This window comes from Protomyctophum bolini (genome assembly GCF_963924005.1).
Source record: "Protomyctophum bolini genome assembly, chromosome: 16".
NCBI classification, from domain to species: domain Eukaryota; kingdom Metazoa; phylum Chordata; class Actinopteri; order Myctophiformes; family Myctophidae; genus Protomyctophum; species Protomyctophum bolini.
In genome coordinates this window covers 30,509,666-30,527,765 of record NC_137877.1, presented here as the reverse complement: position 1 = coordinate 30,527,765, position 18,100 = coordinate 30,509,666, and the positions used below count along the sequence as shown (strand labels likewise).

Genomic DNA, 18,100 nt, shown 5'->3' with positions numbered 1-18,100 from the left:
CTGTAGGTATGTTGGCAGATTACGGTCAGATGTCTTACCTGCTTTCATGTCAGTGTTAATGGCTGTATGACCTTGGACAATTCAGCTGTTTAAGTTCATTCCATACACTGCAGACTCATTTGGTACTCCATAATAGTTTATTAGTTTGTGCTGGCAGAATGCTGGAAAAACTGGGTTTGTTTGTGCTGTGCACAGTATAAATCTAAGTATTAATTGAAATCCGAGAGTGTACAGATTAAAACTGAGGTTTTAACTGTGTGATGCTATACACCCTGGCCCCAAATGCCAAAATGTAATCGAATATTTATTTTTCCCACTCACTCACAAAATGTAATGTGTGTACTTTACTCACAGCTCATTGTAATGGAAAATACAAACATTCAACATAAACTGTAAATGAGATGTCAACAGTATTATGTGTGTGAAAAAGATATGGCTAGATGCTGTATTTCCAGTTGAAGCATTTTGTTAAGTATTCTGATACATTTCTGGTAATAATTTCATTAAATGTTCTTTGCCCTCCTGGGAGGCAGACAAGAAGTGTTTGGATTATTAAAAAAAGAACTTAATCGAAGGTTGCAAATGAGCTCAGGCCTACGTAACTTTGAAAGTAACCTTTTGAGAGATGTTGAAATATAATGTAGTTTATCATTAGTTAATTTAAATGAATGACATCACAATGCATTATGGCGGCTGCAACCCTTTGATTCTACTCGGTGGTTGAAGAAGTACTCACAAAAGTATCTGTACTGCAATGTACCGATACTATATATATCGAGAACCGTTTGCCCCACCGACTTCAAATTCGACATACGCAGTCCACACCACCACAGGGAGTGCAGTGCCCGGCCTTGAGTCGGTCGGACCCACAGTTGTCCAGAACCACCACAAAAGGCCTCTGCCCAGACACATACATTCCACTATCCAGAACCACCACAAAAGGCCTCTGCCCAGACACATACATTCCACTATCCAGAACCACCACAAAAGGCCTCTGCCCAGACACATACATTCCACTATCCAGAACCACCACAAAAGGCCTCTGCCCAGACACATACATTCCACTATCCAGAACCAGCACAAAAGACTGCCATGGCACCGGACAGGGCCCAAATCCAGATCACCCCTACATCTCCATAATATGGAGCTGTTCTGACATCACCCTTTATTAGCCAATTGATCAAGATCACACCTGTTCATCCCCCAACGGGCACTGTTATAGTTCAAAATTACAAAGTACAAAAGTCTCCCAATTTGACAACCACTCGTTTATTTGAGAAAATAAACAATGAGCATGATTCATAAATACAAATCATTTCATCAACAGGACCTGTCCTCTTTCACAACTAATCTATACACAAAGCGGAATACATTTGTATTAGTAGTAAAGCTTTATACACCCACTATGAATTACCTAGTTCATAGTATAGCATGACTACAGTCAGTCATAATTGTCAGTCATAATATCAAATAATTGTTTTGGTATACCTGCACAATTTACCACACATAATGCTTGATCATACATTCAGCTTTGTCATAGCTTAATGGTAGCTGTTATTGACTGAAGGTTCAGTACAAGCCAATGTGTTTAATCTGTCAATGGAATTTTCCCCTTGTGCCGTCCCCACTGGCAAAGCCCAGGTAATTTCCGCATGAGTGACTTTGGGAGGAGAGTGGTCAAAGTTCCAGGTACAAAGTCAATAAACAGCTATAGGCTACGCAACAAAATCCTGGATGTTAATGTATCTTTGAAAGTGTGAGAACCGACCTTAACGGATCAACCTTCACACCCACAAATTTAAATCAACACTCTGGATTTTACTGTGTGCCGTTTTAAAATGAAGGAACCCATGAGCACCTGCTCTGTAAGTACTTATATTTCCTTTCATAAACTACAGCTATATACAATTTATTTGAAATCCTGTGGTATAGGAACAATCTCTTACATTTTCTTTTGCAAAATAAAGTTTCAGTCAAGACATTTTAATTATGAACTTTTACTCTGTTTTACCTTAGCTATTGCAGCATGTGGCAGAATTCACATGCAAAGGCTCAACTTATATGATTTAGATATTTTATGTATAGACATAGCACTCTATAGTGTAATGATTCTTGATGACTATTCTTATGTATTTGATATTTGATGCTAAATGCCTAAATTGTAATTATCATGAAGGCTTTTGAATTGTGTTTCAGTATAATCTCTTGTACCAAAATGTGAAGTGCTTCTCAAAAAATGGCGAGTCCTTCTTCAAAGAACTCATGACAGTCTTTCAGCAGAGGTAAGCTCAATAGATGACTGATTCCCTAACTCCAGAAGCTGGCTATATTTATTGTCCAGCTTGACCGAGGTCATTTTGACCTATTTTCTGAGATTTTGAAGTTAATTATTTTTGCCCATGAAGCTTTCAGAAGGTTCCCCTTCCATGACCATCATCATCCATCATCATTCCAATATCTCAGACATGTTTGACATCTGAAACATTTTCTAAATATTAATTTAAGCACATGCTACTTCTGTCACATTTTACTTCAGTCATGCTAGTGTTATTAAGAGGTTCCAACAGAACCTTAAAGTGTTTGCCAAATTTGAATTATTTATATAAATACAGTAATTACATATCCTGTTCAAATAGCCACAGTGAATACATTAGATAATTGCTATAGGTACTGCACCAAAGTATGCATACAATAAGAAACCTTTTTACAATGCTTAAGAATAATATTATAATTAACGTGAAGCCTTGGCTTTTCACCACATTCATTATACCACTTTATTTGGAGTTTTACAATGCAGTATAACTTGTTAGTCTCCCACAATGAGTTCAACCATTGTAGTTACTCTTTGACCTTCATGAGACCTTTGCTATATAACTTCAGGGCTGAGCTGGAGCATTCTTATGCCAAAGGACTGCAAAAGGTTGCTGGCAAAATCATCAGGGCCTCTAAAGGAATGACAAACAAGTAAGCAATTCACATGACTACTCTATAACAGTGGCTTGAAGGCTTCCAAACGTTTCAGCTCAAGATCCAAAAGAGAGATTAGAAGTTTGCCCAGCACTCAAACTAGTGAAGTGGAAAAACTAGCAGATCTAGAAGTTAGATCTGCTAGTTACTGAGATGTCACATTAATGAAGCCATAAACTCCATAACCCTTTTCACGATTGCTTCCTTCTCAGTTCCATCTACAATGCATGGTGTCATGTGTCAAATGAGATGTATTCAACAGCAGACATCCACAGGTGCCGTACTTTTTCAAACTAATGAAATGTTACCAGGTATCTACTATGTATCAGAAAATAATCTAGATTGTGGTAAGCAAAGTGCATTCCGTTTTTTGTCAGGCCACCATCTTCAGTGCAGACATGAAAATGTGATGTTCTTATTTTAGAACATTAGGAAATGCCTTTCAGCAAGAAGCAATCCTCGAACTACGACAAACCATAGACGAACAGAACAAGAGGAAGAGGCCTGTATGTAAGGCTAATGTATTCTCTCTGACTCTGTCTATCCATCCATCTGTCTGTCTGTCTATCCCATTTAGCTTCTGTCTGTCTGTCTGTCTGTCTGTCTGTCTGTCTGTCTGTCCATCCATCCATCCCATTTAGCCTCTGTCTGTCTGTCTATATGTCTGTCCAATGTGTCCATCCCATTTAGCCTCTGTCTGTCTGTCTGTCTGTCTGTCTGTCCATCCCATTTAGCCTCTGTCTGTCATCTATCTTATCAATGTCTTTCATACCATTCAGCCATTTCTGTACTGCTAAATCACTGATGCTGTCGGGGGTATTTTTTCATAGCTTGATAATGTTGTTGAGAAAACTGGAAAACTTGTTGCTGCTAACTGGAGCGAGCAGCTTAAGGTAGGAACAGCTTACTTATTATTACAGTTTTTCTCGACCACTTGCTTGATTGCATTTCTTGAAACTTATCCCCAAAACTGTTAAATACATTTAACAATTAAATTTGCTTGTAAAAAGAAACGTGTTTTTCTTTCTTTTGCTATTGTTCAAAAAAATATTTTTTTAAGTGACAAAGAAACCCAACAAACAACAATCAAATGATGGCTTCCAATAAATTGCTACAACAATGTCACCAAATGTTTAGCATCTTCTGAACATTATGTCAACCCTGACACACAACAATGAAATGCAGCTAAAGTACTTCACCATACTGCTTGTGTTTTCTCTTTACCATGACAGATGAAGAAGAAATTGGTTGGAATGACAAGAGAGCATGAGTCTCTATTCAATTTTGTTGAGAACAACAAGCACATATGCACAGAAAAAGAAAAACAAAAGGTAGAGTACTGACAAGTATGATTTGACCATCAGTACACATTTAACAGTATACTCACTCTGAGAAAGTATGTTGTACACAGTTGTAGCATTAACTATTCAAATGCTTGCTAAATAACATCTGCTACACTATAGATGCTTAACAGACTGACTAAGTCAGCAGAGGCACAGACACGGGTTGATGAAGAATACTTCAATATCAACATGGAAGGCCATCAAATCAGACTAAAGTGGGAAAATACACTGAAACACTGCTACCAGGTAAACAAATATACAACTATCCAATCAACCATAATAAATAATACATAAAGTCTAGAATAGACTATGTATCTTCAGTGAGGTAGCCTTATTTAGGATTAGAAATGGCTGTAAAGGTGTTTCCTGAGATACTCTGTCTGTTTCAGGTCATCCAGGAGCTGGAGAAACAGCGGATCGAAATTCTGTTCAACATTCTGAACAGATACAATCTCCAAATGTCTAGCTTTGGGCAGACTCTCAAACATGTGAGCTTTCTTGATTTCTAACCTGCAGCTGCAGGGCTGATTGATGCCACCATTCATCGATACAAGTAACACTTGTTCTGTCACGTCACCTTTAGAGCCAGCGACAGATCGAGCAGGCCGTTCAAAGGGTCGATGTGGAGAAAGACATTCAAACCCTGGTAGAGGAGACCAGTATCATGGCTGAGGAGAACAAAGCAGAGTTTTTGATGACTGATTATTTTGTAAGAACACAAATCTACACAAATTCTACAATAAACATACAGTGCAATAAATTCAAATGAATTAGATGTATCATTGCCATTATACCCAATCAATGATGAAAACAAAGAGAACTGCAGCTCCCATTGTTTTACATGTGATTCTGTAGCCTGTCCTTAAAGTGATCCATCTGCCTTCTATCAGGAAGAGGATAGAAAGTCACTGATGGGGAAAAATAGAAGACGAGAAGCCATCAAAATCAAACTCCAGCGACTGGAAGATAGTATCACAAAGTCAAAGAAAGACTGCGAGGGTACCGTTATTGACTCCGAGTTCATTAACCTTGTCATAACTCTGTATTAGGCTACATTAAGCAGCAATCACTGTACACAGGGAATGCCATTTAATTAATCATCTGTAAATATGTTTTTATATTCTCATATCATGTGTAGGGCTTGACAAACTGATGAAGACATACTCTGAAAATCCATCATTTTCAAACCAAAAAAACCTTGAGGAAACTGAACAGCTGCATGATGAGGTACTTTACCGTACTTCTGCTGGATTATATCAAACTTCCAAAATAAAGGAAAAGCCAGATGTACCAAATATAGATGTCAGCTAATGTACGATATGTTTAATATTGGTGCCTCTAGACCACTCTGAAGTTGGATCTTCTCGAGGCTACTCAATACAAGTTGTCCATATCACTGACTGAATTAGAAGGAAGACCTAAGGCTTCGCACCGATTCAGTGAGAGCATCACCAAATGGAAAGACAAGGTACTGGCATACACACACTGTCTCAAGTACATAATGGCAAGTTTCTATCCCCAGTATTGACATGTTTTAAGCAAAGGCATAAACGCTCAGCATAATAACTAATTTCCTCTGTCCAAGGATTGTGAACACAGTGTTGTCCAACTGACCCGCCCAGTCAAAATAAGAAAAACGCCATTCAGATCCCGTCAATCACTTCGGGCTTCCATCATTTACAAGGGACATGTTGTGAAACGGGAGTCTGTGGACTCTTCATCTGGTCCCATTGAGAATGTCACTACCACAACACGGAGCCAAGAGACTGCAGCTATAGATTGTAGCAGCACTGTTAATAATGTCGCCCAATCTGAAACAGATGACACAGCTCAAGGTGAGGGGTTGATAAATACCCTATTATATGGTTGTATTATTTATCATCACAATTCTAATTCCATCATATAAATATACACAAACTACAAATATCAACATTTAACAGGTCAAAAGGTTGCAGAATGGGGCAGCATAGGAAAATGTAAAGCTTTATATGATTTCACATCCAATCAAGACGATGAATTGAATATGAAAGAAGGTAAGACTGACATTATGTGCAATACATTGCACATCAGTTCAAATAGTATGATTAATGGTTAATGAACTAGTAAAATGACAAAAACCATTTTCAGGGGATCTTCTGGCGATCTATGGGAAGGATGACAGTGGTTGGTGGTTTGGCACACTCAACGGGCAGACAGGCCACTTCCCATCAACCTATGTTGAGGAGCTGCCCATGTTAAGCATTGTGAAATCATCTGATGTGTGACATACCTGACTTCCATACACTGATACTGTAATGAGGACACAAATTTTGATCTTGTGTCCAAAAACAAAAGAGAACTATGTAGTGTACTTTAAGCAACTAGTCGACTACTCAACTAGTAAATCCACTAGTTGACCTTGTTGGTAGTAGTTGACTAGTTGATAAGAAAAAAAGCGTATTTTTCCCCGTTTTTGTAGGCCTCAAGAACAGCTAGAATGCTACATTATAGTCACCAATGTACACCGTTTTTATATGTACAAATACGTTTTTTACATAATAGGTAGTTAAACAACTAGTCAAGTAGTAAAAATCACTAGAAGTGAAAGCCCTAGTGTGCAGTACTGTAACTTTCTGTATTTGAAAATAAATGCTAATTTCTTAAGAATTCTTACAGATCCATTTATGTTGTCACTAGGAAGGGGTTAGACTAAAGAAACTACCGGTAGACTGTTTGGGGGGAAAAGGCTTCTGGGGTTATTTTCCACCTTTCTTCTATTTTGTTTTAAATATCTATAGTTTATAGTTGCAGCATGACATAACTGAGTATGTAGCCTGCACCAGTAAGACTGAGGGCGAGAAGTGTGCACGCATCCACCTGGGTGACAGCAGACTGCTAGGCAGTCTGGAGTTGGGTAGTTTCTTCCCGACAGCAACGAATTATATTAGTTTTATCATCATTTGGTGGTGGGGGGGCTGAAAGGTTTGAGAACCACTGCTGTAGGTAATTAGAGAAAAGTAATGTATAGCCTACTTTCTGATGGGAACGATATTTTCCTGGGATCACTAAATGCTGTTGATGCTTTAGTTTATGGTGTTTTTTTAAACTACCGTAACTTTATAATTTCCCACATTGAGTTTGTTGATTCTGTTGCATCTTTACACAACTGGTGAGGTACTAAGAAGGAACGGGAGGATGGAACAGCAGGGACACCAAGAAGCCATCAAGTCTGTGTATTGCATACAAATAATGCAATACACAAAAACCTTAATGGAATTGATTTATTGTCAAAAAGGGTATCGAGTCTGCATGGGTAATTGTTTCATGGTTCAAGCAGTTCATGATACATAAACGGTCCATTATAAAAAATAATTGCGAGAACAGCTTTTTCAAAGGCTTTCATCTTCCTTGTACAATGCTCTGCATTGCACTTATGCCGTATTACTCGATCATTCAGAGGTCAACAACACACAGCAAAGACACCTAATTTATGCAAAATTATGTTAAAAATGAAAAAAGAATTAATTACCTACTGAAAGCAGTTGCTTGATGTATCAAATCTACTGTGTAAGTGTACATCAGACACCGGAAGTACCCTCCCATCCACTTGCATCGAGTGTTGCTCAGTGTTGAGTGTCGTGCTGATTAAGCATCCTCTCAGTAGATCAGCGCGTTTCCAATCAACACTCGATGCAAGTGGATGGGAGGGGTATTCCGGTGCCGTCTCTATTATTTATAACTCTATGCTCATACCTAGTGGAAGTGTGTAGGGTGAGTTGCGAGAAGCTGGTTTCAAAAAGGGGGACACACGCACACGCGTGCACACAGTCTCAACAGCATCACTTCTTCCCAACACACTTGATCAGAACCACTTACTCGCATGTGACGTGATCTAAAATGGCAACCACGCATGCGCAGTACAGGGGCATACAAAAACACACACACACACACACACACACACACACACACACACAGATATATATTTCTTCATTTATTAGTTTAGATTAATCACAGTTTAAAAAGTAATTAATCACCTGTGGGCTTCGGAGAGAATAGGGTTCTGCGTTTCATAGTATACCAGTAAACCTGAGGGCGAGAAGCGACCTCGCCCCAAAGGGAATGGAATTGTTAACTGCAGTCGCAATAACAGATTCATATTAAGACAAGGCCTTCTGAGAGCTCAACTCCTCCAAATGTGCTAGAGAAACAAACTCCTTCCTGACGTTTGCAATGAATGCTGAGAAGTTATTCGTCTCCTGCAATCGGCTTTCCAGATCAGACAAAAATTCAAGATGTGGATTGTTTGACACAACTGTGGATAAGAACAAATAGAGAGGCAGGGAGAGAATATTATATACTCATTAGATTTGAACTATAGGTCACTTACAAGTCATAATTTCACCAGAACACTGGCTTTGCTTTAAATGTTACAAGACTCAGAAATAGCATATATGTATTATTAATGCAAAATAAATAATCTCACTGCTGAAATCTTAGGCCAAGTCCAAGCGAATGGAACTTTAATCTATGATTGTAACATGTAATTTATGGAAAATGTGCATGCATAAGTATTATTACACTTGACTTAACTTACCATCATAAGTCCCGTCTTCTTTGAACCCCAATAAGAAGGTGTATACCCTCTTTGGGTCAGAGGGGCTGATATTGCGGAAGACAAACTGCAACTTTCCACCTTTAAAAAAAAGAAAGAAAACTTAAAACTCTTAATCTTGTAAATTACTGTTTATAGGTTTAAAATTAAATATTCTTCAGGGGACCACCAATGTGGGCACTGTAAATGTTTGCTGTAATTCGCTTATGGTAACACACAACCTGCTTTTGTTGTCAATTGTCACCCAATTCTAATCATTTCCAATCCCCCTGCTGTATGCAATAATTTGTAGTGTGTATTATTTTTACTTTGTCTCATAGGAGTGCTGTGGGCAGTTCAGAAACCCGTCTTCCAGTGACATCATTAGGTGGATTTTTATTATATTCTTTTTTTTTTACATTTAGATTTTTATTATCACGAGAACAATGGCTTCCATTATTGCATTCCAACTTTTCAGGAATAGAAAGCCTGCAGTTTCTATTAGCTTGGATTCCCCATCGATGATGTCACTGGAAGACAGGTTTCTGAACTGCCCACAGCCATCCTATGAGACACAGACCGAGTAGAAAAGAATTGTGCTATTTTATCATGAACATTAGTGAGGACCAATTATACAAACATATGTTGAAAAATGGTGAAGTCGTCATTTAATGTGAAATATCTTTACCATGTATTTTTCTGATTTCCAAACCCAGATTATCCTGAAACACTTGTTTGGCTTTGTTGAGATTTCTCATTTTGTCTTTGTATGCCTTGTGTTGAGACAGACTCACTGGGGACACAAGAAAACAAAGGTTATGCGCCAGCAATAGAACATAGAGTAAATCATATTATAATTAGGGCCATCAATTGTGTCTATTCTGATATTATATGGCAAAAGTCCAAGTTTAAAACAAACGACTTACACTCTCTCCTCTTAGAATGATCCTCGGTCAGTCTCTGCATCTTCTGGCTAATGTCTTCTTTCCGTGCGTCTTTGTGCTGAATCTCAGATGTCATCTCAGAAATGTCATTACCGTTCCCCTTTATTGATTTAGCAATTACTTTCGTGTCTGGGGAGAAGATATTGCAATGATTCCTTTGTATTCATTCTGCAGTCAACAAATTATCATCTTTGTTGAGCAAAGGTGTCGTTACTTCAACACAACTAATAATTTGAGAGATTGCGTCCTCAAAATGCAAGGACAAAACGTGTGGACGGAATGCGTCCTCAGATATTGCGTGATGTGATTGGCTGGAAGGTGTGTCATTCTGTGCTGTGATGGGAGAGGGAGAGAGAGAGAAACTCTGCACATACTTTGGGTATGTCATATCCCCGAACGGGTATGGACTAGATACCATTATTCCCCTTTCTCATGGAAAAAAAGAAAAGGGATTTAGGATATTTTGAATTTGTGGTTTTCATACAATAAAGCACCCAAAAGAGTTTTAGTGGTGGAACCAAAACTAATATTGCCAATACACGTCAAGAATAAACTGTCGAGTGGTGAAGCTCATTTTGAAATGCACATACAATGCATTGCAGTGGGCCTGACGGCTGGCATAGCCGTCTGGGAACCTAGGCTGGTAATCCCGACGACCTTTGCTGCATGTTACCCCCCATCTCTCTCCCCATTTCCTGTCAGCCTACTGCTTGGCACAAAGTAGCTCACCTCTTGCGTATGTCTGTAACTTCACAAACAGTGCCTGATCAGCCTTACATTTCTTTGAACATTGATCTGTAAAGAGTAAGAAAGCGGAGGGAGAAACGTATTAGTAAGTACAACGAGGCTGAATATCATACATTCTTAATTACTTGCGCACGCAAGTACTGCGATCGCCTGGGTATGTATGGATGTCGGGTATGTATGTCGGTGTCCTCCAACAGCCAATAAGGGACCGCCATTCTTGGTGACGTAACTATGGTACGTTTCAAGGTTGGTAATGATATAAGGTCAATAACGGGTCTAAAGGATTTAGAATAGCAGAGAGCTCTAGGACTCAGCAGCAGTCGTACCCAGACTGCTCTAAGGTACTCTCTCAGAGCAGCAGTCGTACCCAGACAGCACAGCAGCAGAGCTTTAAATATGACTTCTGTTCTAAATATGACACATATCACATCACAACAATATCATAAAAAAACAGAGGCTAATGTTGACCAAATATTCTGAATATATACGGGTACAATGTGTCCTGCAAACTAGAATGGAAGCAGGTATCATTCATTGTCAACTGCTGAAATCATGGAGGAATGAATATGATTATTGATTCTTTAATGACTAATATCCTGCTGCAAAAGGGCAATAGTAGACATGATTAGGGGGAAGATTTATTTTAAGTCGTAGATGAAGAAAAAATGTAACCGGTTGAAAAGCGGTTTGTCTACCTATACAACAGCAAACACACACAAAATAATGAAATCAATGTAGGAGACAGGTGCATGTGATAGATAATTTAAAGTGTGCTCTCTCAAAGTTCAAATAAAAGGAATTTACCACGTATGAATAATAGTTGTATACTGAATATTACTCATACCAATGGCAGATTGCATGAACTGTGAAGTGTCCTGACACAGCTCCCCGACCGCCTCCAAGTCTTCAGAACCCCGGGTGAGGAGCTTGTTACGGATGTCTGTCATTGCACCTCCAAACCACTCACCAGTGTTTGGATCTTTAATAGAAGCCATGATACGACCTGTAATTAAACAGTGCATTGCACAAACTCAATACAAAGACTGTTAACTGTGAGTGGACGACCCAATTAAGCATTACACTTGTTTACAAGAGGGTCCACCTTGTTCAATTAATCTGTACCTACATTAGGTTGCAATAGCCTCCATTGATTGACGCAGAAATACAACCAGTACGAGTCAGTCATACACGGTCTAAAATGATAACCCTGTCCCTGTGTATTCAATTCAGAGACATTTAGACATACAATAAGAATACTATATCCTAGACATCCGCACTAGCAATAAAACACTAAGAGCAACATTGACAAGTCATATTAAACGAAGATTGATTGATTGATTGATTGATTGATTGAAATATTTATTAACAGTTTGTAGAATTACAGTACATTTTAAGCACAAACTCAATACAGAGACTGTCAACTGTGAGTGGACGACCCAATTAAGCATTACACTTGTTTACAACAGGGTCCACATTGTTCAATTCATCAAAACATTTAGAGACATACAAATAGACACTTCTATGTAGTCTCCAAAGATCCCCAATATTGCAGCTGTATGGACAGCTTGACTATTTTATGCATCTTTGTCTCTGTCGAGTCTTTGTTTCATAAAAATCCACATCTAGGCCAACCTTTTGTAAATAAACTCTATGCAGTATATCGTTTCCTGTGTCGAGTTGGAGGTGCTCGTTTTCACTTACTGGACGTTCTGCTGCCTCCCGCATTTGTGCAATTTCTAAACAGATGGTGCACGCACGACCTTCACTGATATACAACAAGCGCTTCCTCCCTCGAACACACTCTGTTTCTAACAGTAACGCATGTAATTGCTCATAATGACAACGGTGGATGTTTATGAAACAAAGACTTGACAGAGACAAAGGCACTATTTTGAGTTTATCGTCGTTCAATACAATCAGATACGACTTTTCTGTTAAATCAAATCGGTCTGCATGTGCAGAAAGCATCTAAATGTATACACTAAATACTTAAATAGCGAGTCTCTCAGTCTGACTACGTATTTTTATTGACTACCTTTGGTTAACCGTCATGGGTGTGCTAATAATAGTTAGCATACGTCGATATCTTAACGTTACATGTCGGTTTAGCCATAGCATTCCAGGCAATTTAGATTCGCCGGTTAACGAAACATTTGTTACATTTAGTTACATTTAGTACATACAAATACGTACAGTTGACATATGGAGCTGCCTGCTGCTGAGCGCGAAGATTGTTGTTTGAGCTTGTTTTCGAAAAACCGCGGTCTCTTCTTCTTTCAGGTTTTTTTTGGCGGTTAGCATACCTTTCAAGGTGCATTACCGCCACCAACTGGACAGTGTAGTACTAGGGATTGCACAGCAAACCAATAAAATAAAACCAAGTGGGTAGTGCTTGTATAATATTATGGTAGACTTTCCTTGCTGTTTTTCCTAGAAGACCTGACAGTGTAAAATCTTGATGATTAACCTTTTCCAACAACCTATATAACTGATTCTTCACTACTGTACTTCCTACAATGTTCTGTACTACAGCTCGCGGTCTCTTCTTCTTTTTCGTCAAACTAGACAGACGCCCGTCGGTGTATTGCTGCTGCCACCCACTGTTGGTGTTAGGTACTGCCCATTATCAGATGTAGTGCCCACTACTAGTATCCTGTCCTGTGGTCTCAGTCTCACTCACCTTAAGCTTAATGTAATTAGGGATCCCCAAATTAATGATACTAGAATTTCGCCCCCCTTCGGGGGGCTCAATCCTAGTGTCGTTGCAGCGCAATATGGGAAGAAGGAAATTGCGGGAATTGACAGACTCCACTTCATGTTTCAGCTGTGGTTTTAAACTCAGTAGTGTGCCCTGCACACAACGCACACTCGCAATTGCAGCTGGAGGGCGACGCGACACACACACACACACACACACACACACACAGAGCGATGTGTGGATAAATCACTGAGATTTGGGAAATGTGTTCAGAAGTACAACGATTAAGCACGCACAGGCAAATGTCAGAAGCATCTGTTTCGGTTTCCAAACAGGAAGTTGTAAATGTGCTTATTAGACGGAGGCAGCGTGATGCTGGCATCTATTGTGATGCCAGCATCACCACATTTCACATAGAAATATAAGCACCCATTTACTCGCTTAGCGGAGACTGTGGGGTGGTAGAGGACATCTCCCCGGACGCGTGGGTATGTCCAGATAGTTGCCTCGCGGAGGCCTCTTTGTCCAGTGTCCATTCTGGGTCTGGAAACGGCACTTTTTTGAGTGTTGACCCCAATAGAAGGTCTGCTGCTCTGAATTTTACACCTCTCCCGCTTAGCGGAGACTGTGGGGTGGTAGAGGACATCTCCCCGGACGCGTGGGTATGTCCAGATAGTTGCCTCGCGGAGCCGTCTTTTGTCCAGTGTCCAGTCTGGGTCCGGAAACGGTAATTTATTTTGCATTGACCCCAGTAGAAGCTCTGCTGCTCTGAATTTTACACCTCTCTCGCTTAGCGGAGACTGTGGGGTGGTAGAGGACATCTCCCCGGACGCGTGGGTATGTCCAGATAGTTGCCTCGCGGAGGCCTCTTTGTCCAGTGTCCATTCTGGGTCTGGAAACGGCACTTTTTTGAGTGTTGACCCCAATAGAAGGTCTGCTGCTCTGAATTTTACACCTCTCCCGCTTAGCGGAGACTGTGGGGTGGTAGAGGACATCTCCCCGGACGCGTGGGTATGTCCAGATAGTTGCCTCGCGGAGGCCTCTTTGTCCAGTGTCCATTCTGGGTCCGGAAACGGTACATTTTTTTGCATTGACCCCAGTAGAAGCTCTGCTGCTGTGAATTTTACACCTCTCCCGCTTAGCGGAGACTGTGGGGTGGTAGAGGACATCTTCCCAAACGCGTGGGTATGTCCAGATAGTTGCCTGGCGGAGCCGTCTTTTGTCCAGTGTCCACTTTATAAAGTCCATGCACTCCAGTGAATAGCATTTATCCATTTAGATAACTTTTTTATGTTATTTAATTACTTATTTTTACACAGAAACATAATGTGTGTCTTTACAATAACTGTAATGTAATAATAATACTAATAATGTAATGTAAAAATTATTTAATTAACGAATTAAATAATCTTATTTTATTCTGAAAGCAACCGGATGTCTTAAATCTGCTAGCTGTCAGACCGGAAGTTCTAAATTTGCTCATAAGACGGAGCCTTAGACGGAGCCAACTCGCAGGCAGTGCGAGAGGCTGGTTACAGGATTCTATAGGTCAGCCGTTTTGGTGTGACACACACGGCTTCCACATTTAGCTTCATACTGGGTGAAAGTGTCCTTCCAAAAATTATTATTTCGCTCGAAATTCTTATTCACAATGACATCGAGTTGAGGTGTTTGTGTTTTAGGGTAATTGTTGCATAAGCGCTATTTCGCACTATTTCTCCCTCCCCTCCCCTGTGTCTGAAGCAGCTAGCATGGAAGCTATATGGATTATGGAAGCTTTCCCTCCGATTGCACACAACCATGCCGTTATCCACGCGTCCATCCGATTGCTTTTAATGTAAATGTCCCATCCACTGAGCAATAGCGATATAAGCGCCTTATTCATTCATTCCATTCATTTGGGTGTGGGGCTGTGCAGTGCTGTGGGCAGCCTTTCTGACGGAGGCTCGGAGCTGCTGCTGCTGACGCTGTTCGAGTCGCATGGAGCAGTATAGAGTAGGCGTGGCGCAGCATTAGAAGGGCGCAGCAAATGCACGACATTGAGGGGTAGAAACCATCCCGGTCGCGTGGTTCATCTAACGCGTGTGTCACTGTGAAGGACTGGCCCCAATAAGTGAACGTAGTTGGCGTAGTAGACGCCAACATGACGATTCTGTCGTAGGCTGGTGATGTTGAGCAACAATGGCGTGGTTGACAAAAGTAATATTTATTCAGTAATTAAGACATTTCTTTCAATGAAATGTAGCCTATATGTATTCTGGGAGTGTGCCGAATTTATTTTGCATATAGAGATGTGTGGTGAAAGTGTGGTTGGGTCGGAGAAAGCTGTTGGATAAACGGCCATGTGCTTATGTACCCCTGTCTATTAGGGTAGCAGGATTATTATGATTATTATTATTAGTATTGTTATTGTGATTATTACATGGATTATTGTTGTGATGTGAGCTTGTGGCTGACTCACTATCTAGAAAATAAAAACATGGCACTTCATTTAAAATAGGTTACAGACCCCTGTTATATGCGCTTGTTTTGGGATTATTTTTAAAGACCTATTTACTTGTTTCTATGAGACATGGCAACGCCAACAGCGCAGCGAAAGGCATCCACGTCTTTCTCTTGTGAAATGCTGAGATTAGAAACGACCATAATTATTTCATTTCTCAACCTTAAAAATAAAATAAAGACATCTCCATAATCCTTGGGAAGTGTGTGTAGCAAAAGTAGTCGGCATTGTCATGGTTGAAAGTATTCATGCAACACTGACGCTGTAAGCTGTGTGATGCTAACGCGCTAACACCGTTAGCATGGTCTGTGTTGGTCAAAGGAAAAAGGATAGATATGAAACTACTGGCCAAAGTGTCATACAAAACACAACACCTAAAATCGGAATGTGATGGTGACCTATTGAGCACAAACAGACAATCATGATTTGCTTGCTGGACCTATAATTAATTTATGTGCATTACATTTCCACCTCGCACATATAAATCAAAAGCAAGATGGATGCTAACGCGCTAACACCGTTAGCATGTTCTGTGTTGGTCGGAAAAAGGATAGATATGAAAGTACTGGCCCAAATAAATGTCATAGAAAACACAACACCTAAAATCGGAATGTGATGGTGACCTATTGAGCACAAACAGACAATCATGATTTGCTTGCTGGACCTATAATTAATTTATGTGCATTACATTTCAACCTCGCACATATAAATCAAGCCACAGTGCAGTCAGAGAGTAGTTCACAGGTCACACACAGGAGCAGTGAAAGGGGGAGGGGACTTGGGATGGCAGTGTAGAGTAGGCACGACATTGAGGGGTAGAAACCATCCCGGTCGCGTGGTTGATCTAACGCGTGTGTCACTGTGAAGGACTGGCCCCATTAAGTGAACGTAGTTGGCGTAGTAGACGCCAACATGACGATTCTGACGTAGGCTGTTGAGGTTGAGCAAGAATAGCGTGTTTCCGAAAAGTAATATTTAAACAGTAAAGAAGACATTTTTGGCGAATGCAATGTAGTCTATGTCTTTTGTGGGAGTGTGCAGGTTTTATTTTGCATAGAGAGATGTGTGGTGGAAGTGTGGCTTGGTCGGAGATAGAGCACGAATGAACGGCCAGGTGCTCATGCACCCCTGTCTATTAGGGTAGCAGGATTTGGCTGTGGGCCCTAGCTCTATGTGGGCCCATATCTTTTTTTTAAAGATATATTTGTTTGTGGGGCTTTTTGTGGGGAGAGAGATGCGGGGAAGACACACAGCAAAAAGATTCGTCGGGATCGGGACTCAAAGTCTCGAACCCACGACACGCTGTCATGCTGGACTACCAGCCAAGGTGCCTGGACAGCCCATATCTGAAAATATGTTTTGCTAAAGACCCCTATACAAGATTTGTCATTAAGATGTCCAAAAAATAATAAAATAAATAAAAAGCAGTCCATTGCAACTTGTCTTGGGAACTGGAGGGTGGGCGCCAAGTCCAGCACAGACCACAGTCCACAGAGTGTGGGCTGGCATAGAGGTGCCAGTTCACCTCTTGGACAGTGCCGAGGTGCCTTTGAGCAAGCCACCAGAATCCGGAACCCTAACCTCTCCTGGGTGCTGATGAAGTGCTCGCCGTCATTCCATTTCATTTCCATAGGCTCTGTGTGTGCATGTCTGTATGTTAGGCTTATGTAGGCTTGTGTATGAATAAGAAAAATATAGATAAATGTTTTTAATAACATTTTATGTCAACATAATCCCAGGAGGGTCCAGGTATTTAACACAGAGAAACTATTCCCCCATTTCTTGGATATGGAAAAAAGGTAATGGTGAAAATTGTGAATCTCACCATTTTTGCTTTGTTGGACTGATAACATTGTTAATCTATCTGTCATAGGCAGGTATAGACATGACACACACAAATAATAATACATGAGATATATATATATATATATTATTTTTAAATAATGCATTATTATTATTTGTGTGCTGTGTGTCATGTCAATATCTGCCTATGTCAGATAGACACAATGAGCAAAATGGTTATCACAATGTCTTCTTCAGTAAATTTAATTTGAGAGCACTTTCTATAGCGGTCCACTCAAATGGCTTTTTTTCCCACCTGCCAGTGAGGACGTAATCTGAGTTCCCAGAAGTTTTATTTTTCGCCACTAGTGAGGACATAGTGTAGAGACTTCGTCCTACTCCTCCCACCCATCATTCCCTGCTGACAGGTGCTGCCCCAGCCCATAGGATTACGTGCAGTGACAATTATCGCAGTGGTCAACATCACCCTCCCCACCCAACTTCCCTCCCCTGAACACAGGCCAATTGTGTCTGTAGACGCCTGAC

At 40.4% G+C, this 18,100-nt stretch overlaps 2 protein-coding genes across 2 annotated transcripts; one reads left to right on the top strand and one right to left on the bottom strand.

The window, feature by feature from the left end:
- Positions 1–1,838: 1,838 nt before the first annotated feature.
- Positions 1,839–6,719, top strand: nostrin (nitric oxide synthase trafficking; the record flags this gene model as incomplete). Its single annotated transcript, XM_080785979.1, has 16 exons — positions 1,839–1,865; positions 2,197–2,282; positions 2,881–2,964; positions 3,180–3,242; positions 3,392–3,473; positions 3,798–3,860; positions 4,200–4,298; positions 4,431–4,556; positions 4,700–4,798; positions 4,894–5,019; positions 5,201–5,309; positions 5,449–5,537; positions 5,653–5,778; positions 5,896–6,199; positions 6,251–6,343; positions 6,438–6,719. The coding sequence occupies 16 exons, from the start codon at positions 1,839–1,841 to the stop codon at positions 6,572–6,574; spliced, it is 1,713 nt and encodes a 570-aa protein (XP_080642105.1). The 3' UTR covers positions 6,575–6,719.
- An 871-nt stretch (positions 6,720–7,590) lies between these two features.
- On the bottom strand, positions 7,591–12,841 carry spc25 (SPC25 component of NDC80 kinetochore complex). The gene is made up of 7 exons (XM_080785538.1): positions 12,765–12,841; positions 11,416–11,574; positions 10,554–10,619; positions 9,807–9,953; positions 9,569–9,673; positions 8,884–8,982; positions 7,591–8,601 (listed from the first exon to the last, which is right to left on the bottom strand). The coding sequence occupies exons 2-7, from the start codon at positions 11,564–11,566 to the stop codon at positions 8,447–8,449; spliced, it is 723 nt and encodes a 240-aa protein (XP_080641664.1). The 5' UTR covers positions 11,567–11,574; positions 12,765–12,841; the 3' UTR covers positions 7,591–8,446.
- Between the last annotated feature and the right edge of the window lie 5,259 nt (positions 12,842–18,100).